Genomic DNA, 27,755 nt, shown 5'->3' on the forward strand with positions numbered 1-27,755 from the left:
AATCCGAAACCCGGAAATAATGTGCGCTCGCTCGAAGTGGGGTGGACCAACTGAGGCAAATTCAAGAGCGGAAAAAAAAAGTTTCAGTCTTTCAAGGGAAACGTACACGGACATGCTGTTTGATGAGCTGAAACACATATCGATGTATAAACTACGAGCCTATGGACTAATAAATGGAAGAAACGCGCAGAATGGAACGTATAATGAAAGCGCGCTCTTGAACATTTAGAAAGAGATGAGGCCATAATTATCGGTACGGTTTACTTAATTTTCTTATACCAGTACTCGTTCTTTTTGTATTTATATTATTGACAAGCTGTTATTATTTTATTTTTATTCCCGTGACTCGTCGTTCAAGTGAATTAGCTACCTGGAAAACACAAACTTGGGTTTAGTTTTGAAAATATGCTTTTCGCTTTCACAAGGCAACTCCCGACTGACTGGTATTTATAGCGAAACCATCCAATGGAAACGACTGGTTTAAGTCATCTTTTCTAAACGATTCCTGATGTTGTCAACACCAGTGCTCTCACAGCGTTGGACGTTTACAGCATAAAGGAACTCTATTAGGACAAATCACATAAAGAACTGTGAGGAATTAAAAGAATTGTTCGCATCGACTCTGTTCTTTGTAATTCCCAAAATGACTGTCAAACTGGATTTTGAAGAATGCCTGAAAGACTCCCCGCGATTCAGGTAAGCTAGGCTACTTGTGATTTTTTTTTCATATCACTGTGAAAATATTTAACAACACAAAATAATGGCAAAAAATTATATCGACTGCACATTGTAGGCCTATATTAATAGCCTGCACATTTTATTTACATTTTTTTTTTATTATATTTTTTTTTACAAAAGACAGGTCACGTGCACCACAAAATGATAAACTTGTCTGACATGTGCAGAAGGCTTGACGTAGCAGGTTTCTTTCCAAGCAGTTCCAGGATCAGGTTAATGGGTTCAGCTTAATGATTTTGGCCCGGGCGTGCTTGATTAAAACTGATCTCAGATCAGCGTTGAATGTAGCGCACAGCACTGGAAAGAATTTGCTTAGGTCCCATAGAGAAGGAATGAATGGGATGATGATTAAATGGGTCTGTGGACAGTAGGAGGGGATTTTTTAATCGTGTTCGCTCTTTTTGACCAATATATATATAGTTTCGATATTATAATCAGGATATAAAGTTTTGAATTGTTTTTAAAATCGCTATAGGCTATGTGTAGTAAAAGTTTCTTTCTCTGGTTTGACTGTAGATTTAGTGGGTAGCATAATGGAAAGTTTGAGTGCCATGTTTTAGTGGCTGCAGAGGGAACAGACTCAGGGTGTATGAGTTAAAAAATTAGGTCATCACCACTTAGAAATGTACTTGCATAAACAGACACAATATCCTTTTTAATCTGTCATATGCGGATCTAAACATACAGAACATGTGGAACTCGTCTACACCAAATGCACAGCCGTGCATGGGCGCTTTTGACCTTCATGCACAGAAAGCAACTGAAAAGAGTTTGCATAAAGGTGTAAGAAGGCCACTGACACAAACACATTCGAGGCCTAGTTTACTTCAGACTGTGGCTGCCTCCGGTTGCTAAGTAACAGCTGGGTAGTGGTGGGGGAGCAGGAAGTGAGACGAGAGAGATACTGAAATTATAAACAGGAGACAGGAAGTGTGTTTTAGGGGTGGATTGCTTCGCACACTACAACTTTTTCTTAAATACACACACATTTATGCACAAAAAAGTGCATTTATTATGAGTACACATACATGTAAGCTCACATTACACATTAAGTCTGGAATACATGATAGATTTTAAAAGACTAGGCATCATACACTTGCCAACTTTGTAAATACAGAAACTGGGCATCATAGACTAAACGACTGAGGATCACACACTACCAGACATTCAAATCATTTCGACCACAACAAACTCACGCAATAACATGCACCTCATTGCTAAATGTGTTTAAAAATCAGCTCAAATGTGTTTGATATCCCCCGACCGGATAGAATCATAGAATCAAAAAATCTTGGTCTGTGATCATCATACACTGTGTGATTTTCTGTAAAATCTGTCAGCTCTGAAGAATGGCTCTGACTTTCGTCAGCTCATCTAGACTGTAAATTGGGGGGGGAAACCATGTAGTGTTTTCCAGCCTTTACAAATTTAGCAAATTTTCTAAAAAATGTATTTATTTGAACATTGTTTGTAATATTATGTTTCTCAGTTACTATTTCTGTATTAAAAATTGAATGACATTTTGCTTGAATATAAGCATCTTATTTCTATGTCTGTTTGAACTGTATGTGTGAAAAAGCGGGAAACCACAAAGAGCTGAGCTATTTTACTGTGTGTTCTACGAGAAAGTCTGATGACACACATAAGCGAAGATTCACTGATACAAACACACATTTGAATACAGATATAAATGCACACAGTATCACTGTCCCGCTAATTGAAATAATAATTGTCCTCTTAATACTTCCCTTGACTAACTTGGTTGTGTTTTGTGCAAGTAAATGGTAAAAAAGTATCTGCTATGTTTCAACAGGGCAGAAATCGAGAAGGTGGAGGTCAACGTTAATGTACTGGAGACAAGACTTGAGAAGGTGAGGAAATGCTGAAATCACTCTGACTAATGGTCGTACTTATGAACAAACCAGCAACACTTAGATTTAAATGTCAGCACATAACTCGTTCTACTACAGACATTATTCATACCTCAAAACATGAGGCTTGTTGAGGAGAAAAGTGAAAGTACTACTACTTTTCTAAGTGCTCAAACTTATGACTGTTGCCTTGCGCATGACAAAACATAAAACAGTTGAAAAAAATCCCATAGACTTATATTGACATCATATTTAGAGATTTGGGCCAGTATTTATTTTTCAGCAGTTTTGCATGTTCAAGCACCACACCCACTCACATTTTCTTCAGTCTCTGCTAGCCATCTGATAATAAAGGCTTTTAATCTGAAAGAGTGCCATGGTCATCCTAAAGTTTTCTTTGATGGACTATTATAAACCTTAGACCAGAGAGCACCTTGACTTTACAGTTCTCCCAGAGATGCACTCTCTACTATTGGACTTTGCTTGAAGTCTCTGCTACTGTTTTAAACCATAACAGATCGCAGTCTCATATTTAGACTTACACCATAAATACACAATAAACACCCAAATATCCTTGCGCAGGGTTTATTCACTTCAATGCTCAATTCCCTAATCTGAAACAAAGTCATTGTTCCTCTCTTCTGGAGTGCATCTCCTGCTCCATGGTCTTGTGAAGAGGTATAGTTTTATGCAGAGGAACTACAAAGAGGAATTGCCAGTTGAAAAGCTTTTAACCACAATCCAAGATAATTTCCCTTGAATTTATTAGACTGGCTGGTTTCAAACCACAGAGACCTACTATTCATCTCATGAAAATTAGTTAAACAATTGCTCACAAAATTCATTTATAAAGGGGTTTGTAAGGTTTACGTGTATGTTATGTTATGAATAATATGACATTATTTAATGTCCTAAAAAAAAAAGTGTGTTTTTGTAGTTGGTGAAACAGTGCCACACTATGCTGGATGCAGGCCGTGCCTATTCCCAGAACAGTAAGAGCTTTGTAAATGGCCTCAAAGAGCTTGGACACCACTGTTCTGAGGACCGAACCATGGGGGTGAGTGTATCAATGGATTTCAAATGAGCTTTCCTTACTGTACACAAAACCCATGTGGGCTAGCTGATACCTGAGATGGTAAATGAACATGTGATCACCCATAACAGCATCAAAATAAGAAGGAAGTGATACAACATTATCGTCAATTCCAGACCTGTACAATTACACCTATGACTGTACGATAGATTCCAGAACAACAAAAATTTCCAGTGTAGTGTAAAATATGGGATGTGAAGATGTTGGATGGTTTACCTCAGGTTGGAAGCTTTAAGTATTTGAAACAAAGATTTGAAAATATGAATGTAAGTGCTAACAGAACACGTCGTGTATGTTATGTTATGAATAATATGACATTATTTAATGTCCTGAAAAAAAAACGTGTGTTTGTGTAGTTGGTGAAACAGTGCCACACTATGCTGGATGCAGGCCGTGCCTATTGCCAGAACAGTAAGAGCTTTGTAAATGGCCTCAAAGAGCTGGGACACCACTGTTCTGAGGACCGAACCATGGGGGTGAGTGTATCAATGGATTTCAAATGAGCTTTCCTTACTGTACACAAAACCCATGTGGGCTAGCTGATACCTGAGATGGTAAATGAACATGTGATCACCCATAACAGCATCAAAATAAGAAGGAAGTGATACAACATTATCGTCAATTCCAGACCTGTACAATTACACCTATGACTGTACGATAGATTCCAGAACAACAAAAATTTCCAGTGTAGTGTAAAATATGGGATGTGAAGATGTTGGATGGTTTACCTCAGGTTGGAAGCTTTAAGTATTTGAAACAAAGATTTGAAAATATGAATGTAAGTGCTAACAGAACACGTGTGCCTAGACATTATAAAAAAAGAAAACGTACCACATATAAATGACTGTTCAAAAGTTTGGTCAAAAAAATATGGCCTTGGTGAGTATAAGAGACTTCTTTCAAAAACAGTAGAAAATCTTTGCTATATTGAAAATGGAAAAGGAAGATCCTGTGTAGCTATATGAGTTGAAAATGAATATGAGTTAATAGAATCCTAATAGAGGCTGTGCTTCTTTCTTTCAGGAATGTTTAGAAAAGTTTTCTAAAAAGCTGTCAGATATCGTTAGTGCTCAAGAGGTGAGTCAAATTCTTCGTCTTTACTTTTACTGTTACTACTAGCAACCAGTGTACCAGCGATCTATCTGGGGATCCTGTTCCTGTTTTTACTTTTCTTCTGGCTTGTGTCCCATTCCATGAATAATGCCTCTCTCAACAGGAGGTGATTGAAACCACACAAAAGTCTGTGAAGTTGAAGCTGCAGAATTTTGTGAAAGAGTAAGGTGTTTTCTTCCTCTGCCTCTTTACGAAGGCACATTTTCTTTTCTGTACCACTCTACCAGTAATATGAAGCTGTCTGTAAACGTATGCATGAACTTTTGAGTAAGAGTAAAGAAAAATGTAGAAATCTCTAAACATTTTTCTGCATCTCTTTATTACTGAAAGAATGGTTTTATTGCAATTATTAAGTTCTTCTCTACTGCATCTCTCCTGAAGGGATGTGAAGCGTTTTAAGGATGTACGGAAGGAGTTTGAGCGTAGCAGTGAGAACCTGGAGGCGGCACTGAGCAGAAACGCACAGGCACCACGCGGGAAACAACATGAGGTGGAAGAAGCCAGCAATAACCTCCTGAATGCACGCAGAGCCTTCAGATCAGGGGCACTGGACTATGTGCTGCAGGTGCAAACATATACTTCCATATACAGTGGCCTCAAAATGTATTTGGACACTTGAGTCACATTTAAATGTAAATATCTTTGCATTATTGCACTTTTTCTTGTATTATGCTACATGTGCTTATGTATTTTTCACATTTTCTTTCCTCCTAACTAGATTAATGTCATTGAGTCCAGGAAGAAGACTGAAATTCTAATGGCGGTATGTGTCATGATGTAATATATATAATTGGGAATCTTATTATAATGATCAGGACTGAATGGTAACTTACAGTCACTCTTGCTTGTGTGTTTGCCTTCTGTGTGAATGTCTGTCAGATGCTTTCTCTTATGGAGGCCCAGGCGTTGTTCTTCCAGCAAGGCTACCAGTCACTCACAGAACTGGAAAACTACCAAAAGCAACTGAGTGATGAGGTAAGAAATTTGTCTGTCGGTCTGTCTATCTATTCATCTATCCATCTATCTATCTGCCAGCTGATATGTATGCCAAAAGCATGTGAAGCTGCTTGGACACATGACTGAAAAAAGAAGAAGGAAGGTGGGAAGGGAAAAGTGTGAAGTACCAATTAGGACAAATGCAAGTATTACTTGGAGGGGAAAACATATCAAATTGATCATATCGTAGAGTAAAAAAATTCAGAATTGAAATTTTGAATTGAAAAAGAGGACAGAAGGTCTAATGACAGGAATGTGATGGCACAGTTAGAGATCACATGATGGCCCATCATGACAGGAAGTTTTCTGCCAGAGTGAGCAACAACAGGAAACAGTATGTATCACACACGGTTTCTGTGTGTTGGCAAACTCTTCTGTGCTTGCAGAACTGTAAAATTGCTTGAAAAAATAGCAAACACCAACCAATTTTACAAACACCAATTGAAGTTGGTGGACTTAATTCTCACATGCAAATTCTAAGATCTGTTTTCTTTTAATTCTACTGACAAGTTACTTGAGATCAAAAAGTGCTCATTTGATGTTTAAAAGTTATTCAAGATTCATGTATTTATGCAGCAATGTTTTAACACGTGTAATGACTAGATGTTACTGAGGAGCATGAAGTTGAAATTTTAGAAGTTTTAGAAAGGAAACTTACTCACCTTCTACTGGCCCGTGAAAACCACAAAACCTGCTCATAGCTTCCTGTAAGCACAGGATATGGTGAAAAGCTTAGCGATACAAATGTCAAGAGAGATCTCTAGAGTCTGTTCGTAGCAGTGATGTTCATTAGAGCAATATACAGATTAAAAATGAAAAAATCGAAACATTGTTGGGATAGAGGAACAATTTAAAATTAAAGCTGTAATCAGTGTTGAAAGGGCCCTCGCACCCAGAGCCACCTCCACCCGGTGGCCTTAGGAAAACAGTGAACGGTGGGCAATATGCATTTAAAGTGGTAAATATAGGAGGAATATGCCAAAGTCATTTATATGTGCTAAACTTGACTATAACTGAATATTGGCATGTAGATGTCTTCAGGCCAGGACTTTTATCAAACGTGAAGTTTGGTGCAGATTGAACATGGTATATTTGAGTTAGTGTAAAGCATGACATTTCCTGTTGCCAACAGGTGACGCTATGATTATAACTGAATATTGGCCTTTAGATGTCTTCAGGCCAGGACTCTTAACAAACAAGAAATTGAGGACAGATTGGACATTGCATGTTTTAGTTAGAGTAAAACATGACATTTCCTGTTGCCAACAGGTGGCACTATAAATTATAACTTGATTATTGGCATGTAGATGTTTTCAGACCAGGACTCTTACCAATAATGTGAAGTTTGGGGCTGATCGGATTTTGCATGTTTTAGTTAGAGTAAAACATGACATTTCCTGTTGCCAACAGGTGGCACTATAAATTATAACTTGATTATTGGCATGTAGATGTTTTCAGACCAGGACTCTTACCAAAAATGTGAAGTTTGGGGCAGATCGGACTTTGCATGTTTAAGTTAGTGTACAACAAGTAATTTCCTGTTGCCAGCAGGTGGTGCTTTGATTATAACTGAATACTGGCCTTTAGTGTTCAGGCCAGGACTCTTATCAAACGAGTGAAGTTGGGGGCAGATCGGACATTGTATGGCTGAGTTACAACAACTTCCTGTTTCATGGCATTAATAGCATGCTTTAGCACTTAGTAAGTGTTGTTAGCATGTTTCTAGCATGTTTAGCACACAATGGCATATTTTACTATGTTGCTAATAGTGCATCACAGTGTTAACATGTCACTTCCTGTTGCCAGTAGGTGGCGCTAAGATTATAACTGAATATTGGCATGTAGATGTGTTCAAGACAGGACTCTTATCAAACATGTTAAGTTTGGGTCAGATTGGACATTTGCCTTGTCCAAATACCCGCACTTGCGGTCTTGGCCACTTGAGAGCGCTATGGCTGAGTTACAGCAACTTCCTGTTTCAATGTATCAATAGCATGCTTTAGCATATTAGCTAAGTGTTGCTACCATGCTTTACCATGCTTCTAGCATGTTGCATGTTACGTTTGGGGCAGATTGGACACTGCATGCCTGAGTTACAGCAATTTCCTGTTTCATTGCATTAATAGCACGCTTTAGCACTTAGCTAAATGTTGTTAGCATGTTTCTAGCATGTTGCTAGCCTATTTAACACTTGCTGATGCTTTTTAATATGTTGCTATGAGTCCATAACTGTTAAACATGTCACTTCCTGTTGCCAGCAGGTGGTGCTGTGACTATAACAGAATATAAAGTGAAAGTGAAGTGTGGCCAAGTATAGGTTAGGTTAGGTTAGGTACACTTTATTGTCCCTGAGGGAAATTTGTCTTAGGCTCAAAAATACAACCTTTTTACTTTTTGATATCCTATAAGCTATTTGATCAGAGGCCTCATGGGACCCTCAATCAATACTTAAATGAAACATAACTGAGAACTCCTGAGTCCTGAAAGAGCAACCTCTGAGCCGTAAAATTTTCCTCTGGGAATCCACTTCACAGATGCAATCACGAGAATAACGGCACGTGAAATCCTTTTTTGGTTTTCACTATTTCCGACGCAGCACTGACGGTCTCAAGAACAGTTTAATTGGTAGGGCAAGCCTCCACCTTCAAACACAACTCTGCCATTTCTTCTCTCTCTTTCTCTCTCTCTATCTGTTTCTCTCCTCCAAAGCTGTCAGGATTGTCTCTGCTTTGGCACAGCAAGAATAGCTCTGAATGAGAGGCAGGGTGTCTATTCTAGGCATCTGAGTGTCTTTAACGGTTCGAGGCTGGAGGGATCCAGAGGTCATGTGTCTGAATGAGACAATAGAGAAAAGGTAAGAGAGAACAGTAGCAAGCAAAAACGTAACGGGGTAAAGGAAAGGATATATATAAGAGAAGACATGTAGATGACTTTTAGCACTGGATTTTACAGCTGGCGCCGTGAGACACGTCCAAAAGATGATTCATGCAGGATCTTCTGGCCAATCATAAGTCTGACTGTGTGTAAAGTTTTCCAGATATGACTCATAAGATATTTTGAGCAGCAGCAGTATCTGGTATCTCATTGGCTTATCGATTTGATATGTGACAGGTAAATCTGATATTTCACGCCCTGAAGCAATCATTAATGTGTAGTCTGTCTGAGGTGTGCATCAGTGATGACTGTACGGCTGCGGTACATTTATTAAACCTGCATATGTGCGTGTAAAGGATGGCCTATGGTGATAAATACTGGGGTTGGAAGCTGTCACTGAAAATTCACATCCATCCAGAACTCTGAGATTTACTGGACATACTTTTTATCACATACACATCAATACTCACTTGAAAGGTTTTGGCAACAGGTCTGAATGAACGTAATAGCTGACGGAGGAAATGTGGTGAATTTTAGACAGCAGTGTGTAGTAGTACTAGTACAGGGTTTCCGCAGGTTTGATGAATGTACTGTAAATTTAAGAGCTTTTTAAGACCAAGTAAAGAAAATTTAAAGAACAAACTGAAAGGAACACAATACGTCATTATGTTCGCTTAATGTAAATGTCTTAGGGAGCACAATGAGTTGTACTAGCAACACTTCATAGCCTTCAGGTCACACTGCAAAGAAAGTGATGTTCTTCTGCAGCATTTTTGCCTTGTTTTCCAGTGCAGATGTCTGAAGATTCTTATTTCATTATTACTCAAGAAGTAAAATGACATAAGTGAAATTGGGGGGAAAAAAAGTGAGTAAAAAAAAAATCAACTTCATTCGAAGGGAAAACAAGTTTTCATACCCCATATTCATGTTTTAGGCATAAACTTTTGTTCATTTTTTAAGACATTTTACATTTGAAGTAAATGTATTTTGATTTAATGTTTTAATGTTTAGTTATTTGTATTGGATAACAAAAATACAGAGGAATATATTTATTATTTTGCAATGCATGGACATTTTAGCCATTGCATAGCATTTTTTTTTTCCTTTTGGTATGAGCGCTATGGTTAAGATGTTGTGTAAAATTTAAATTTAAATTAAAAACATTTTAAAAAAAGTTATTTCTTCTTCTAAAAATCTAGATCACTACATTATTCCTTTGTTTTTAAACACCTGTGAACGGCCCTTTAGTGTATATTCAAACATGGCAGGTCAAGATGTGTTGCTCCAGATTTGACATCAATAATGACATGTCACGTTTGGATATGTCAACGCACGTATGAGAGCTGCAGCAGAATGCAAGATTTTCAGTGCGTAACAACTTAAAATGTCTAATTTCCACACCATTAGTGTCACCAAAAGGAACGAAAGATAATTAGTGTTTTCAAACAATTCCCCTGGTCTGCCACTGACAGAAAAAACATACAGTCCCACCTTAAACTCGCTATTAAACTCTATTTTAACATCAAGGAAATTACACACATCACATTTGTATTCCATAGGAGAAAGTCAGTCATACAGGTTTGGAACAACATGATGGTGAGTAAACAGAATTGTCCTTTTTTAATGAATACTCATTTAACCGCCCATTGCAGCAACATTTTGATATGTATTGTGCGAAAACCATTTCGCTTTTCATTTCAAATACATCTGTCAATGTGAGACATGTTTTTTTTCTATGTAGAATGAATTTTACTGACTGGTGTGAAAGATTTATATCTGTGTTGGGTCTCTTTTAAGGACAAACAGAACGTGGCGTTGTCTGTCCATTAGTCTTATCATCCTTTCCTCCAGCACTCTCTATATCTTTGACCTTTCTTTTCTCTCTTTTCTGTTTTGTTCCTTTTTTTCATAGTCAGCCACACCACACACCATCTCACATGGGACGATTCTGTCTCTCCGTCTCTCTTTTCAGAAACTCGTCTGCATTGGTGACATTTGATCCCTGTATGTCTTTGTGGATTCATATGGTAAGTATGTGTTCATATCAGATTCTAAAGGACTGGGAAGAGATGCGTGTCTACAAGATTTATATATCATAGAATCGTAAAATCTCTCAAAAACAAGTCCAGGTCATATTTCACCCCAAAATAAAAGGAAAAGGATAAATTGTTTTTATTTAAGAAGTTCCTTAAGTCTGTTTTAAATACCATACGTTTTTAATGACAACTGAGCAGGTTACACACTGCACATGTAAGCTGTGTGTATTTATATCGGCTCTAACATTAACAGGTTACAATAGTCACACTGCATATGTAAGAAGAGCAGCTTTGTGTAGCAGAAGTACAGGTGCAAGTGGAATTTCTACTCTGAGCTTATTTTTACCACACGCAGCATGTTGAATAGAGCAGAAAAGGTTGTGAGAATGCACTTCATACCATTGTTTAGGGAAAAAATAGACATAAATGAGTCATTTGTGAACATATAATAAGATTATAGAGGTATAAAGGCCAATTCACACCACACCAGACGCAGACACAAGCCGTGGTCACACTAGACTATAAGCATGCAGAATTTCTTCAGATGCTGCAACAGTTGTGATATGACATCACACTCTGCAGCATCTTTTTAAAAACACAAATTTAACTAATAATAATAAATCCAAAATGTAAAAACATAGTCTACTTTCCTGCAACACTGCAGTTTTCCATTTATGTTCTTTTAATTCTGTTACAAGGTCACAATATGGCATATCTATCTTCTATCCGTCACACGGCTTCACATGATATGAATTCGAGTTCATCAAACTTGAACTTTGGAACGCAGCGAAATCCAAAACCTCTTTGCATTAGCTTGCGTATCAGTGTTGCCAGATTGGGTGGGTGGACAAAATTTGGGCTGGTTTGGGGTCAGTTTAGTGGTTTTCAAACATCTAAATTGTATAGTTTAATTTGTTAACAAACAAAACCCAAGCTGCATGTATTCCATCCAGTCAGTCATCATGTTGTTACTAAACACATACACGCAATGCAGAGTCGGCTGATGCTGATGTTGACGTAGCCTGCCGCACTTTTAGCCAATCACTAGGGATCAGCAGACAGACATGATGATTCATGAGTGATGGGTTTTTAGCGTGATAAGGGATCAGATTTTGACTGTACAGCTGTATATTCAAGTGACCACAATGCCAGAGTGGCCTAAATATAAGTTACACAGTTAAGAATGGGAGAGTGACTAACTCTCAAAACGTGAATTACACCTGTGGAGGGAGATGACACAAAGGCTCTAATATCATTGTAACTGAAATCAGAGCACAGTTGAATAATTTCATCAAAATTTAAACTGAATATGGGACTATAACTGTCCAGTCTGGTATATCCTTGAAAGCTGCTGGACTTGACTAGTTTTGACTGTGGAAAGTTCTGTATTATATTCTACAATATGTACTTCACGAAAGACTTGCGACACGAAGGAACGTGCATTATTGTTGTTGTTAATTTTTTATGGTCGGATTATCATACAATATCAATGAATGACACAGTTTTGACTGTCATGAATGAGTGTGAAATACCTGATAATTACGTTGCTTATTCCGATCACTTATATTGCGCACGTTTTGCATTTAAAGCCAACTGAGCCACTTTGTTTGGCTCAGTTGTAGCATTCACGTATGTCTAATCTTGTCAAATGCACTGTGTGAGCTGCTGTTGGTTGTTGGGGATGATGGTCTTATCTTCCCAAGATCCATGTGATGCTATTGGCAGGTTTTGTATTATTACACTTCAGTCCACTGAGGACTCTATATTCTTCTGATGCTCCAAATGTAGTGACTTTAAAACACACAGTTGATGGACACCGAGACAGAGAGAGAGATTGAGATGAAGCAAGACTTTCTATCTCTTTTTACCTGCTTCACTGGCTTTGTGGATGTGTGAGCAACAAAAGAGGATGCACGTGTGTGTGTGTGTGTGTGTGTGTGTGTGTGTGAGAGAGAGAGAGAATAGCGGTGTCATCACTAAATTTCACAATGTGGTTATTATCATATTTGCTCACACAACCATCTGTATATAATGTGAAGAGAACTGAGGAACTCACACATCCTTGAGGTACTCCTGTACTAATATATTGTAAGTCAGAAATCTTCTTATTGACCTTAACCTGTTGGGTTCTACCCGTTAAGAAAGAAAAAAACCATCTTATAATATTAGGATTTACATCCATATGTTTCAGTTTCTCTAATAATAAATAAGGTTGCACAGTGTTAAAAGCTGAGCTAAAATCAATAAAAAGAAGATGTGTATATGCCTTTGGGTCCTCCAGATGTTTAGAGACGAAATGGATAATACTTCCAACTGCATCTTCTGCACTTCTGCCCTGTTTATAAGCAAACTGCCATGGATCTAGTTTTGAGGATACTTCACTTTTCAAAATGGACACAATATATTTCTCGAAGCATTTCATTACGATTGAAGTTAGTACTACGGGTCTAAAATCATTGTTCTCAGAAGCATGTGACTTTTTTAGGATTGGTGTATTCACTGATCTTTTCCAAAGTGCAGGAACTCTCTGCGAGTCCAGTGAATGCTGAAAGAGCGTACCCCACACCGGAGTGAGTTCTGCAGCACAAGTTTTCAAAAGTCGTGCAGAAATCCCATCAGGTCCTGTAGATTTATTTATACATAACTGTTGGAACAATGAATGCACCTTAGAATGGCCTACCTCTAATCTAGTGCCCGTATCATCTATCAAAGAACCTAAAACAGATTCACATTTGTCAGAGAAATCATGAGTTTGGAACCGGCAATAGAAGCCGTTCAGTTCATTAGCTTTCTGTAAATCATCAATTGTATCTATCTGTGATCTCCTTGAATCCATATTAATAACAGCCTTCATTGTACTCCATAATTTTTTTGAATTTGAAGTTAAAAACTGATGTTCAATAATATCCTTCTGTCGTCCCCTAGCTTCCTTTAATTGATAGTTAAGCTCTCTTTGTATGATCTTCAGCCCCGCATAATCTTTGTTCTTGAACGCAACTTTTTCCTGTTAATACAATTCTTAAGTTATTTCGTTATATATGGTTTGTTGTTAGGATATATTGTAACATTCTTTTTAGTGAGTACACTGTCCACACAAAAATGTATATAGTCTGTTATTGTCTCTGTCATTGTATCAATGTCCACATCGTTAAAAACATCCCAGTCTGTGCAAAGGAAACATCCTTTAAGTCTTACTATGGCATCATCCGACCATATCATTACTTCCTTCACATATGGTTTACTACGTTTAAGCATAGTCCTATATGTAGGGATTAGATGGATGGTATAATGGTCAGAATTGGCTAGCGGTGGTTTCGATCTGGCCTCATAAGCTTTTTTTACATTTCCATAGCACTTATCTAGGATTCTGTCTTTACGTGTTCCACATTTTATGTATTGTTCAAACCCAGGCAAGGACAGTTCCAGCTTGCAATGATTAAAATCACCTAAAATAAATACAGGAACGTCTGGTGAGCCTTGTAGTTGTTGATGAACACAATCCGCGATATACTCTGCTGCTCTCGCCGCATTTCCACTAGGAGGTACATTCTAGCATTACACAGAAACATCGACGGTAAGGGTGGTCTACTCCCTCGTCGTCGAAGACGCTGCCGTATTCCGCCCCTCCGGCCTCTTTTCCTTTGCCTTCTATTTCGCTCAGGTTGCACCCTCATGCAGGCAGGTAGGTTCGGCGGAGATAATCCCAAATGGCGAAGCGCGAGCAAAGTATCTCGGGTATAGCTAATAGGCGTCCATGTTTCCACTGGAGCACAAGCCCGGGTCGCAAGCAGAGCAGCACCACCGGAGTGACCCATACTCAGAATTTGTGCTCTGCATTTATCCCATCCAAGTGCACACACACACCGTGAGAACACACACCCAGAGCAGTGGGCAGCCATATTGCTGCGGCGCCCGGGGAGCAGTTGGGGGTTCGGTGCCTTGCTCAAGGGTCTCACCTCAGTCATGGTATTGAAGGTGGAAGAGAGCGATGGTTATTCACTCCCCACACCGACAATCCCTGCCGGACCTGAGACTTGAACCCACAACCTTCGGTTATAAGTCCAACTCTCTAACCATTAGGCCACGACCTTTTTCAAGTGAAGAGGGCATGGACATGTTCAGGATAGAACTCCTATCAAACGTGTGAAGTTTGGGGCAGATTGGACATTGTTTGCCTGAGTTACAGCAACTTCGTTTCATGGCAAAACATTTAAATTTGTCAGGCTGCCAGGGACACGCCCTTCGATGAAAACTCAAGATCTTCGCAATTTAGCATTACAAAGGCCTTATGATTACACTCACCAAATTCGAAGATGAACCGATTAAAACTGTACGAGTTCTTTAAAGTACGAAGCCTGAAAATGTTAAAAACTGCACAAAAATCGTACAGGAAATAAAAAATGTCTGACTTCCTGTTGCATTTAGGACTTTGCTCCAAGATATTTTTTTTTTGTTATTGGGACATTACGTGAATGTACTGAATTTCGTACACGTACGTGAAAAGTAGCAGGAGGGGCGCGTTGTTGAAATTTTATAGGTGGCGCTATCGAGCCATTTTGAAACGCCCACACCCAATTCTGAAACCCATATCAGATGTAAATTTTTGCCAGTTCTGATACGTGTGCAAACTTTCGTGAGTTTTCGAGCATGTTTAGGCCCACAAAAATTCGATTCACTTTGGAGAAGAAGAAGAATAAACAGAGCAATTCCAAGAGGGTCCTCGAACCATTGGAGCTAACTGGCCTAATTAGAGGTGGCTGGGACAGAGATGTGTTTTTACAAATATAGTGTTAGAGAACCAGGGACAAGAGGAAAAGCAGTGTTTTAATGAAGTGACAGCAGGGAGCAGAAAAGTGAGGGGGAGAGGATAGGAAAGTCTGTGGAAGATAACAAAGGAAAGTGGAGGTGATCTTCATTACCTCTTCTTGGTATAGGTCAGGAAGTTGAGCAAGTGCCAACATGTCTTACATCCTTTCTCATTCAGTTCAGCCCTGAGTGACATGCACTTTGACTCTTCACTAAATGTGGTCCAAAATCCCGCCGCACCCCAGATAGACTACAATTATAGAAGACTTGCCATCACAACTCTTGACTAGAAAAGTCACATAATAACTATATGCAGCAGTGGGGATTTAGACTTGAGCCTCTTTGCATGTGTTTATAATTGTATGATATACAATTAAACTTCCATTCTGAGATCTAGTTAAATGGTCCAAACCTCAGTCTCAAAAGAGTTTCCATCTTTTCAGGATTTTCTATCCTATCTGTCAAACATGCCCAATTTGGATTTTCTGCTCAAATCTGATGTTTGTGAGGTTGTCACATGATTTTTAAAACTGGTTTAAGATACTTGTCAGATTCAATCAGATTCGGGCCACTGTGTTGTGAACACTGCCCGTCTGACTTTGGTATAGACACAAATAATGTGATTGTCATTATCTCTAGTATACTCAACTAGTCCTGAATTCTGCAAGAGAGAAAAGGGACATGGAGCAGAGTCACGGTGCTGTCAAGAAAAAGGTAGTAAGACTCTTTCTCAGACACACACACCATTGTATCTGTACACAAAGACACTATACATGCATCTAAGGGAAGATATATATGTGTGTCTGTCTTTAGGATGTGTCGTATGATGACTCTATAATGGACTTCAGCCCAGATGCACCCAATGGCATCGCAATGGAAGGTTACCTGTACAAAAGAGCCAGCAATGCTTTCAAAACATGGAGCAGGTACAGCATTCCAGCAATTTATGATTTCAATCACAGAAATATTAACATTATTTTAAAACAAATAATTAAAATGAATAAATGTTTTTTTTTAAACATGAAATAATAAATAATAATGTTAATATTATTAATTAATGTTAATATAATATTAATAGTAATCTAAATTCATTATTAAAATACTAAAAAATAATCATAATTTAGTGGTTTTGTTTAAGTTTGTGGAGGTCTGTGATTATGCACTTACTTTTCATAATTTTTTGCTGTCATGTGTAATCATTTTATGTGCAGTTTTGTGAGCAATTACAAGTCTTTCTCTGTCTGTCTCTCTTCATGTGTTTTTTTGTAGTTGCATTAGTTGCATCTTTTAATTCAATATATTTCAATTTCAATCATTATTGGCAGATATTCAGCTTGAAACATGTTTTATTTCATATAATTTTAATATTACATACATGTTCTTTTACATAGATGTATTTGCTCTTTTACTTCTTTCTCTTTTGCACATTTGTCCGTTGAGTGTGATTTCAGAGTCTGAGTTCTGAGATGAGTTACAATCATATGTGTGATTGCATTATTAATACCTTACATGGCCATGATATGTGTGTCTGTGTGTGTTCATACCGCAGGCGCTGGTTCTCCATTCAGAAGAACCAGTTGGTTTACCAAAAGAAACATAATGTAAGTATCAGATTGTCTAACATAAGGATAATGTAGCATTAACCAATAACATATGACACATACATTTACACACACTTTTTTACACACAATTTACACACACAATTGGAAATTTATAGAGAATTGAGAGGCTGTTTTAATTGTTCTCTTTTTTGGTGACCTTATAAACATACACTGCACATGCGGACCACATTTGTTTTATTTAAACAAGCTCTCTTTCTCTCTGTATCAGGAGCAGATCACTGTTGTTGTGGAGGACTTGCGTTTATGCACAGTGAAGCCCTACAGTGAACAAGACAGACGATTCTGCTTTGAGGTCGTCTCTCCCTCCAAGTTAGTCTCTCTGTGTTTCTGTACACAAATCTGTCAGAACTGGAATATAATGTGTGTGTATTTTTTAGCATGCAACATTTTTCTGATTCTTGTAGTGTTTGGGTTCTGGCTGTATTTAGACTGTAAACGGTGCTGTAAATATGTTATTCTGCATTTAGACAAGTCTGTGCATAACCCACCTATACTCCAAATGACAGGATCTGTGTGTGTGTGTGTGTGTGTGTGTGTGTGTGTGTGTGTGTGTGTGTGTGTGTGTGTGTGTGTGTGTGTGTGTGTGTGTGTGTGTGTGTGTGTGTGTGTGTGTGTGTGTGTGTGTGTGTGTGTGTGTGTGTGTGTGTGTGTGTGTGTGTGTGTGTGTGTGTTTGTGTAGGAGCTGTTTATTACAGGCTGATTCAGAGCGACAGCAGCAAAGCTGGATCAGCGCTGTCCAAAACAGCATCGCCTCAGCATTCCAGGACAGAAGAGATGACAATCTTGGCCCTGTATGTCACACACATATGCATTTAACTAAATACCTAACTGTAGACATACCATAGACTTCTACAGATTTATATAAACCTATTATATTACTATATTCTATTATAGAACTATATTACTACAGGTTCCAGTCTGTACTAAAATAAATAATAATGTAATGATGATCTTTTCACAGTATTGGTAGTACTATGGTATTGGTATGTTGCTATGGTCAAATGTGCTTCTTGGTCAGAATGCCTTGCATCTTGGCAACACAGTCGATTTGTCTTAAGTTAATGTTAACAGGTGGGGCAAATAAACGATATACATATATATAAAAAATATTTAAACCTGTGTGTTAAGCCTTGAAGTGTAAATGTAGCCAAAGAGATCTGCCACTGTTTAAAATGTTGTCAATATTAATCAAACTACACTATTATGAGCAAAAAGTGAAGTTTACTTAAATAATTACTTGGAAAAACATGAAGCAGCGTTTACTTAATTGAGAAATACGTGAAAAGTATGTTACTGTTTTTATTCAATTTGTTAATATTTTATTCAGATTAAATTTTTAAAAACTTTTTTAATGTTTAATTTAATTTTGAAATTACACTGGTATTGATTACTGTGAATTTTTGTAACCCCAACATTACCCCTTATTCTTTAAAGAATAATCATTCTTTATATATAATATAATGCTTATATATAATGTAATATAAAATAATAAATTTTATTTAGATTTTTTTTATATGATTTATTTTAGTCAGAGGGTACAGTAGATGCAGCAGTTAATTGTTAGATTTGCTATATTTTTTATTTAGAATTTATTATTTATTTTGTTTAATTTTATATAATAAATAATACTTTTTTATTTTTAGAGTAAACAATTTATAAGTTTCCACTTACACAATCACGCCCAAAAGTGTGTTGAATTAAACAGAATTAGCTAAAATGCTAGATTTTAATGAAGAACATAAATGTGAGTGTTATAAAAGGATGTGTGTGTGTGTGTGTGTGTGTGTCTGTGTGTGTGTGTGTGTGTGTGTGTGTGTGTGTATGTTGATCAGCGCTGTCCAAAACAGCATCGCCTCAGCATTCCAGGACAGAAGAGATGACAATCTTGGCCCTGTATGTCACACACATATGCATTTAACTAAATACCTAACTGTAGACATACCATAGACTTCTACAGATTTATATAAACCTATTATATTACTATATTCTATTATAGAACTATATTACTACAGGTTCCAGTCTGTACTAAAATAAATAATAATGTAATGATGATCTTTTCACAGTATTGGTAGTACTATGGTATTGGTATGTTGCTATGGTCAAATGTGCTTCTTGGTCAGAATGCCTTGCATCTTGGCAACACAGTCGATTTGTCTTAAGTTAATGTTAACAGGTGGGGCAAATAAACGATATACATATATATAAAAAATATTTAAACCTGTGTGTTAAGCCTTGAAGTGTAAATGTAGCCAAAGAGATCTGCCACTGTTTAAAATGTTGTCAATATTAATCAAACTACACTATTATGAGCAAAAAGTGAAGTTTACTTAAATAATTACTTGGAAAAACATGAAGCAGCGTTTACTTAATTGAGAAATACGTGAAAAGTATGTTACTGTTTTTATTCAATTTGTTAATATTTTATTCAGATTAAATTTTTAAAAACTTTTTTAATGTTTAATTTAATTTTGAAATTACACTGGTATTGATTACTGTGAATTTTTGTAACCCCAACATTACCCCTTATTCTTTAAAGAATAATCATTCTTTATATATAATATAATGCTTTGTAATATAAAATAATAAATTTTATTTAGATTTTTTTTATATGATTTATTTTAGTCAGAGGGTACAGTAGATGCAGCAGTTAATTGTTAGATTTGCTATATTTTTTATTTAGAATTTATTATTTATTTTGTTTAATTTTATATAATAAATAATACTTTTTTATTTTTAGAGTAAACAATTTATAAGTTTCCACTTACACAATCACGCCCAAAAGTGTGTTGAATTAAACAGAATTAGCTAAAATGCTAGATTTTAATGAAGAACATAAATGTGAGTGTTATAAAAGGATGTGTGTGTGTGTGTGTGTGTGTGTCTGTGTGTGTGTGTGTGTGTGTGTGTGTGTGTGTATGTTAAATAGAGAGATCGCTGTAGCTCAGTGTCTGCGGGAAGTGTGCGTTTGAGTGCAGGGGAGCTGGAATCGTCTGGTCGGAAGGCCCTGGAGGAGGTGCAGGCCATCTCAGGGAACGGGCAGTGCTGTGACTGCGGGGAGCCTGGACCCGACTGGGCCTCTATCAATCTGGGCATCACGCTGTGCATTACCTGCTCTGGCATACACAGGTACCACACATACACACACAGAATTATATAATGTATCACATGAACATGCATCTGAATTGTTTCTTGTGTTTTGCAGGAGTTTAGGTGTCCACTTCTCGAAGGTACGATCCCTGACGCTGGACTCATGGGAGCCAGAGCTCATCAAAGTAAGCACGGATGTCATGTTCTTATATTCATGTATGAGATAAAGTTTTTTTAATAGTTACACTATTTTTCACTATCTCTCTTTTTGTCCATTCTGCTCTTTCTGTTTCTCCAATGTCACTATTTCTTCATAACTCTGTTTCTTCAGCTCATGTGTGAGTTAGGAAACACAGCCATTAACAAGATCTATGAGGCACGAATTGATGAGATCACAATCAAGAAGCCCCACTCCTCTAGTCCGAGGTACAGTAATATATATATTGGTGTTATAGTCAGAAAACCACAGAAAATGTGTTTATTATTAAATATAATCTGTATATGAACTGTTTCCTCAGACAAGACAAGGAGTCGTGGATTCGCTCTAAATATGTAGAGAAGAAATTCATCCACAAGCTCCCAGTGACTGGTCGAGCAACGGTCCTGCGGCGCTCCAGTGCCCGACGGAACCGAGCAACCACACAGGACAGACCCAACACACGCCCTGCCCTCAAACCCAAACCCAACCGAGCCACTCTGCCACGACTCACAGGTACACAGACACACATGCCAAAAAACATGCTAGAATTTACACATTTACATGCACAGTCTGGACTCATGGGAGCCAGAGCTCATCAAAGTAAGCACGGATGTCATGTTCTTATATTCATGTATGAGATAAAGTTTTTTTAATAGTTACACTATTTTTCACTATCTCTCTTTTTGTCCATTCTGCTCTTTCTGTTTCTCCAATGTCACTATTTCTTCATAACTCTGTTTCTTCAGCTCATGTGTGAGTTAGGAAACACAGCCATTAACAAGATCTATGAGGCACGAATTGATGAGATCACAATCAAGAAGCCCCACTCCTCTAGTCCGAGGTACAGTAATATATATATTGGTGTTATAGTCAGAAAACCACAGAAAATGTGTTTATTATTAAATATAATCTGTATATGAACTGTTTCCTCAGACAAGATAAGGAGTCGTGGATTCGCTCTAAATATGTAGAGAAGAAATTCATCCACAAGCTCCCAGTGACTGGTCGAGGAACGGTCCTGCGGCGCTCCAGTGCCCGACGGAACCGAGCAACCACACAGGACAGACCCAACACACGCCCTGCCCTCAAACCCAAACCCAACCGAGCCACTCTGCCACGACTCATGGGTACACAGACACATATGCCAAAAAACATGTTAGAATTTACACATTTACTTGCACAGTCATGCGCCCAAAAAGCTGTAGTTTTCTTTGTGTTTATCCCCTGCAATTCAGCATAGAAACACAGAGTATATTATTGTAATATAAGACAAAAACTATTGGTTTCAAAAAAATGATCAGAAATAAAAAAAAAGAAAGAAAATTTATAAAAAAATAAAGGAATAGTTCACCCCAAAATTTAAATTTGCTGAAAATGTACTCAACCATTCAGGCCATTCAAGATGTAGATGAGTTTGTTTCTTCATCAGAACAGATTTGAAGAAATGTATCATTACATCACTTGCTCACCAATGGATCATCTGCAGTGAATGGGTGCCGTCAGAATGAGAGTCCAAGCAGCTTTTTGCTTCACAAGACGTTAACTCATGTGAATCATGTGAATTACTTGTGGATATGTTTTTATCAGCTGTTTGGGCTGTTATTCTGACGGCACCCATTCACTGCAGAGGTACTGTATTCACCGGTCAGGAAGTGATACAGTGGTAAATTTCTCCAAATCTTTTCTGATGAAGGAAAAAAATTTATCTACATCATGGATGGCCTGATGGTGAGTCATCTATCATTAATTATCCCTTCAATGTAAAGTAAATTAAAAACTAAAATGCAACTAAACTAAAAATAGTAGTTGAAAAACTAACAAAACATAAATAACTGATTTAGAAGTCCTCTAATACTCATCACTTGGAATAATTTGACCTTTGTGTCTGTGTGGGGGGAAGACATCCTACATGCAGATGGCAATGAGATGCCAGTAAAGTTACTGTTACTGATGGACACTAATTATACCACAGACACCAGAGAGAACCTTGCATTCTGTTCTGAACAAACTTTCATGTAGGTTGCAGTGAAGAGTGCACAAGTATGCCGAGTCAAGGTCAGTTTCGTAAACATTAAACTGTATCCTCTTGTGGTTCTGTTTTTAAAAGATGCAGCTGAAAGACTGAAGATGTAGCTGTGTAATAATTCAGTGTAAATTAAATATTGCATCAGAGTGACATTAAACTTTGCCATGGAAATTAATACATTCTTTAAAAAAGGTCATGGAAAAGTCATGGAAATGAATACAATTTAAAGAAGTCATTGGAATTTCTATTGCCAGTGACAGAAATATGTGAGTGTAACCTCTGTATTTGTCACAAACGACTGGAAAAAAACATGGAAATTTATAGGTCATAAAGTATGAGAACCAATACATATGTGGTGTCTATACACAAAGGTCTGTGTTTTTTGAGAAGTAAATTTAAACTCTGTTGCTTCCCTAACTAATTCATTAACTGTTATCACTTAAACAAGAAATGTATGAAAACTAAATAGAAATATGGCTATAAAATAAAACCTAAAAAATAAAAATAAAAACTGTCACTATCAAAAAATAAACAATAACCAAGCTGAAATACAGTAAATCTGAAAATAGTATTACAAAAAAAAAAAAATCCCAAACTGTAGTAACTGTAGTTGTGACATACACAAACAAGCTTGAAGACATTAGTTAATTGAAACAATGAAAATAAGTGTCTCTTCCAGTTTCTACTGATCTAATCAGTGGGCTGTTACTTGATGTTTGCCCTACAGGCCTGAACCCAAGTGACATAATGAAGAACAATTCCAGCTCGCATAAAGGTTACACATACACACTCACACACACATATGATATTCACGCATCTATTTGACCACACAAACAACTCCTCACTCTCTCTCTCTCTCTCTTTGTACAGAGAATGGTGAAGAGGAGGATCTGAGTGGTCTTCATCCCGGGGCTTTGCTGTATCGATCTGCGGCAATGCAGCATTTCCCTCTCATGGCAGATGCTCTGGCGCACGGCGCTGATGTCAACTGGGTCAATGTGGCTGAAGACAGCAAAACTCCACTAATACAAGCCGCTATGGTTGTAAGTGTTTGTGTGTGTGTGTGTGTGAGTGTGTGTGTGAGAGAAAGAGAGAGAGAGTCCATTGTTCATGTTGTGAGTGTGTATTGCATACACAGTGTTACAGTGAATAATTACTGTGTAATTCTCTCTGCAGAATTCCTTGGCAGCCTGTGAGTTTCTCCTACAGAACGGCGCTAATGTTAACCAGGTGGACTCAAACGGGAGGGGACCACTACACCATGCTACCATACTGGGACATACAGGGTAACACAGGCTTAGATACTAGGGCTGGGTAAAAAGTTTAGTTTTTCTGAATAATTCTGATTAATCGTCATTTGAACAATTGCAATACTGATTCTTAAAATCCTAAGATTGATCTTTTACTCTACATCAGTGTTTCCCGCAACACTTTCAACAGTGGTGCACCCTGCTGTTGAATATATGATACTGCAGTAGTGTGGCAAAATAAGATTTTACTGGTGTTTGCGGTCCAAGAAAACATGATTTTCTTTTAGTGTTTTCTCACAGCCTGCACAGTGCACACACAACAAATGAATCATAAAAAGATTTAAATAAATAAAAACTGAAGAAAATAATCATTTTAATGCATACCTTCATTTTAATTTTATAGAATATGAGACATAAAAGCACTACAATACAGCACTACTAGTGTTGTCTGAATTTTTGTGTTAATAAAAAAACATACTGTTCAACCAGACAAACAAACTTCATGGGAGTTTATGATTGTATAATAATTTTACATATTGTTATAATGACAGTTTTACATAAGAAATACAATTTAAATTTGACTTCAGTTAGTATCCACAGAGCAGTATTGTACTGTCAAACATGTTTCTCAAATGTGCCTCTGTGTTGTTGTAGGTTGGTGTGTCTGTTTCTTAAGAGAGGAGCAGACTACAACGCAAAAGACAATGATGACAAGGATCCAATCGGCATTGCCATAGATAACGCCAACGCTGACATCGTCACGCTGTAAGTAGACATAGATAGACAGAGAGGATCAGCTGAAAAGGACACCAATTAGCTTACAGTACAGTTAATGAGGTGCTTCCTGCTAATAACTCAATTCACATATCATCCACTGTGGTTTTCCTCCTAGACTCCGGATAGCCAAGATGAACAAGGAGATGCGGGAGATGGACGGCACTCCATCAGGTCATTCTGAGGGGCGGGGCTCTGGTGGTGGGGGCGGGACTGGGTCTGTGATTGGACACACTAAGAAAAGCTTTCAAACTATCAAGAACCTCTCTGTGTTGTTGTAGGTTGGTGTGTCTATTTCTTAAGAGAGGAGCAGACTACAACGCAAAAGACATTGATGACAAGGATCCAATCGGCATTGCCATAGATAACGCCAACGCTGACATCGTCACGCTGTAAGTAGACATAGATAGACAGAGAGGATCAGCTGAAAAGGACACTAATTAGCTTACAGTACATTTGATGAGGTGCTTCCTGCTAATAACTCAATTAACCTATCATCCACTGTGCTTTTCCTCCTAGACTCCGGATAGCCAAGATGAACAAGGAGATGCGGGAGATGGATGGCACTCCATCAGGTCATTCTGAGGGGCGGGGCTCTGGTGGTGGGGGCGGGACTGGGTCTGTGATTGGACACACTAAGAAAAGCTTTCAAACTATCAAGAACCATCTCAGTGGTCGGGCACCAGGTGGCCAGAATTAACTGACTGTAAATTTAGATGACAAAACAGAGGAAAACTGAGCTTAACAGATCATTTAAACAAAGAAAGGACAGTATGTGGATTTGAGCACTTTAAAACATATAGAAACTCTGAATGTTAATAGATAACACTACGTTTCAGTAGCAAGAAATTAATCAAATTTCAGTGCTTTTAGTACCTGTGGTCATGTTTTGATCAAATGTTATATAGTATGTTTTATTAGGTGGTGTTAGTACTGTTTGTACGGAGTATGGATTTGCATGAGTAATATTCTGTGACATTTTGCATTTACACAAATCTGATCTTGTTTGTATGGCTGGTGTTCATTCAGCTATTAGAAACACCTCAAGTGGAATGTAGAGTGTTTTCTCTTTGTCTGTCATAGGCTTCAGATGATTGAAAAATCATTAACAAGCTAAATTTGATTTATTTAATGTTCAGAGAGACCTGATCAGGCATTAAAACTTTAAGATAAAGGATAACTCCACAGCCGGTCATTACAGTGCTTGCAAGAAATCAGCATGTTGAAATTTCTCTTTTTCTTTTAATTTTTCTTTACAGTTTGCTGCAATTACATAATTCAACTTGAACTGTTTAACATGTACTGTAGACCCCACTTTTTGTATATAACCTGATTTAGAAAAGCTCCCATTGACTTACATTAACACAGTGTTGAAGTCTAATTGACTGCAATGTCACTGTAAAATTGTAAAATATCTCTATCTATCTGTCTTTTATTCCTTCTTTCTTTCTGTCTCTTCCTCTAATTGTCTAATCATTTATCTAATCATACCAAAAAACATAAAACTGCTACCTTGCAAGCACTAGTATTTCCTTCAGAAAATGCAAAAGATTCAGCTGTTATGGGATGGGCATGGATATTTGACATTGTATGGAGTATCATCACAATTCAACCAACATGTGTACAATTAACTATCATAAATATATTGAAGTCAAAAGTTCAGTCCCTGGTGATCGTTTGTTGCGATCACTTTTAATCTAATATTTGGCTTTCCTCTGTTACTCTGAATCTGATAATCTTATTGCAGTGCCAGATGTTTACAGGTGTGCTATCTTGTGGTGCTTATGCTTTTTGCATCTGTTGCTTTTTGCATCTTGTTTATGGCAGTTTGTCCATCTGTGTCTCTGTATACAAATCTGTTTTTGCTGTTTGAGTGCGCGCGCGTGCGTGTGTGTGTGTGTGTATATGTGCATGTCCTGAGACGGGTGGCCAGGTGTCTACTGCTTGCAGTGTGTGTCCTCTGCACTGCGTGCTACAGGTAATCCACTGCTACCGTACGCCTTTATGTATGCATAACCGCTGCACTTATGTACAGTTACAAATCCAAATCCAAATCAAAGCTCTTCCTCTGGGTGATGGTGTTCTCGTCAGGCCGATTCAAACATCTTTTCAGACCTTGTTAAACTCTTTAGACTCCAGGTTTCGATCATTTCACATGCACAGGGATATAATTTACACTCTCATACAGTATATGATTGTAGTACATACTCAGTCTTGTTTGTTTTGGAAGTAAAATGTAATGTTCTGTGAGATCATGTGCACAGAGAATCATGCAACAAATATGTAAAAAACTGATGTTTTTCAGATTGTTTAAATTTGTGCTGCTTATTCCCAAGACAATATTCAGCTAATCATTTTTTCTCTCTGTATTTCTTTCCTCCTGCAGGTGATGATACCTATCATGATATTTTCAGGGATTTCTCCCAAATGGCCTCCAACAATCCAGAGAAGCTTAAGCGCCGTAGCGCTGACATGAAATGAACCACCTGACCACTAGATGTCAATGTTACACACACACACACTCTTACACACAACCTCCAGTAGACAAAATGAAGTTACTATTGCTTTTCTTTGTTTTGCTGAAACGGCACACACAGTAAACACCTCTTATGAAATGCTGCTTCATTTGGTTTTTCTGCCGTACACGAGTGTGGGTCTAAACCTCTGGGTTTTAGCATATTTATCCCACTTTATGCTTTAGGATGTCATCAATCATTTTGGTGTTTCCTGTCAGTTCTTTTCATTGACCACCTGTAGCTGAATAATTTATAATTTTAGCAGGTTTACATTCCAAATAGTATGAAAGCAAGACATCAAGCCAGACTGCAGTTGTGGAGTGGATGCTTCTATGTTTCTCATTTAGATGGCAATGGATTTTTCCTCATTTTTCAAGTTGCTTTTCTTCTTTTTATTCACAACGTTGTGAGCCAGTGTTAATGCAACTTGAATACTTGTTACTTTGGGTGAGAGATCACTGCTTGGCTCTCCTGTATAATTTTATTTTATTTCTTGTTTATAATTTTTATTTCTTTTTACAAGACCAAAAAAAACACGTTTGAAAATGGTTAATCGATGTGTTTTGTGAGCTGCAATGTTTTAAGCAACATGTAGAAATGAATAACCGTGAAAACGGCATAATGTGTTGCTAAATAAATGATTCATGACTTACGTGACTTGCATTTCTGAGAATTTTGCAGTAAAACCTTTACCACTTGAACTACTGTTACTACCATTCAAAAGTTCAGGGTCTGTAAGATTTTTTTCCACAAT

At 37.6% G+C, this 27,755-nt stretch overlaps 1 protein-coding gene across 2 annotated transcripts; it reads left to right on the top strand.

Annotated features, from left to right (window-relative positions):
* The first annotated feature begins 33 nt into the window (after nt 1-33).
* acap1 (ArfGAP with coiled-coil, ankyrin repeat and PH domains 1) lies at nt 34-27,653 on the top strand. Of its 2 annotated transcripts, XM_016469862.1 has the most exons (24): nt 34-253; nt 426-696; nt 2,552-2,609; nt 3,547-3,666; nt 4,726-4,779; nt 4,919-4,977; nt 5,197-5,380; nt 5,534-5,578; nt 5,695-5,790; nt 16,167-16,241; nt 16,341-16,453; nt 17,077-17,128; nt 17,358-17,458; nt 17,829-17,940; nt 20,076-20,275; nt 20,352-20,421; nt 20,568-20,662; nt 20,755-20,948; nt 23,189-23,236; nt 23,332-23,504; nt 23,638-23,747; nt 24,767-24,877; nt 25,005-25,060; nt 26,872-27,653. In XM_016469862.1, exons 2-24 carry the CDS (start codon nt 644-646, stop codon nt 26,964-26,966), a joined length of 2,274 nt encoding a protein of 757 aa, XP_016325348.1. In that variant the 5' UTR covers nt 34-253; nt 426-643; the 3' UTR covers nt 26,967-27,653. The 2 variants fall into 2 exon arrangements, with proteins under 2 accessions (XP_016325348.1, XP_016325349.1); XM_016469863.1 differs by lacking the exons at nt 24,767-24,877; nt 25,005-25,060 and adding exons at nt 24,366-24,476; nt 24,604-24,659 and having other exon boundaries at nt 34-696.
* Nucleotides 27,654-27,755: the final 102 nt, after the last annotated feature.

Source organism: Sinocyclocheilus anshuiensis, unplaced genomic scaffold (genome assembly GCF_001515605.1).
Source record: "Sinocyclocheilus anshuiensis isolate Anshui unplaced genomic scaffold, SAMN03320099.WGS_v1.1 scaffold1968, whole genome shotgun sequence".
Taxonomy (NCBI): Eukaryota; Metazoa; Chordata; class Actinopteri; order Cypriniformes; family Cyprinidae; genus Sinocyclocheilus; species Sinocyclocheilus anshuiensis.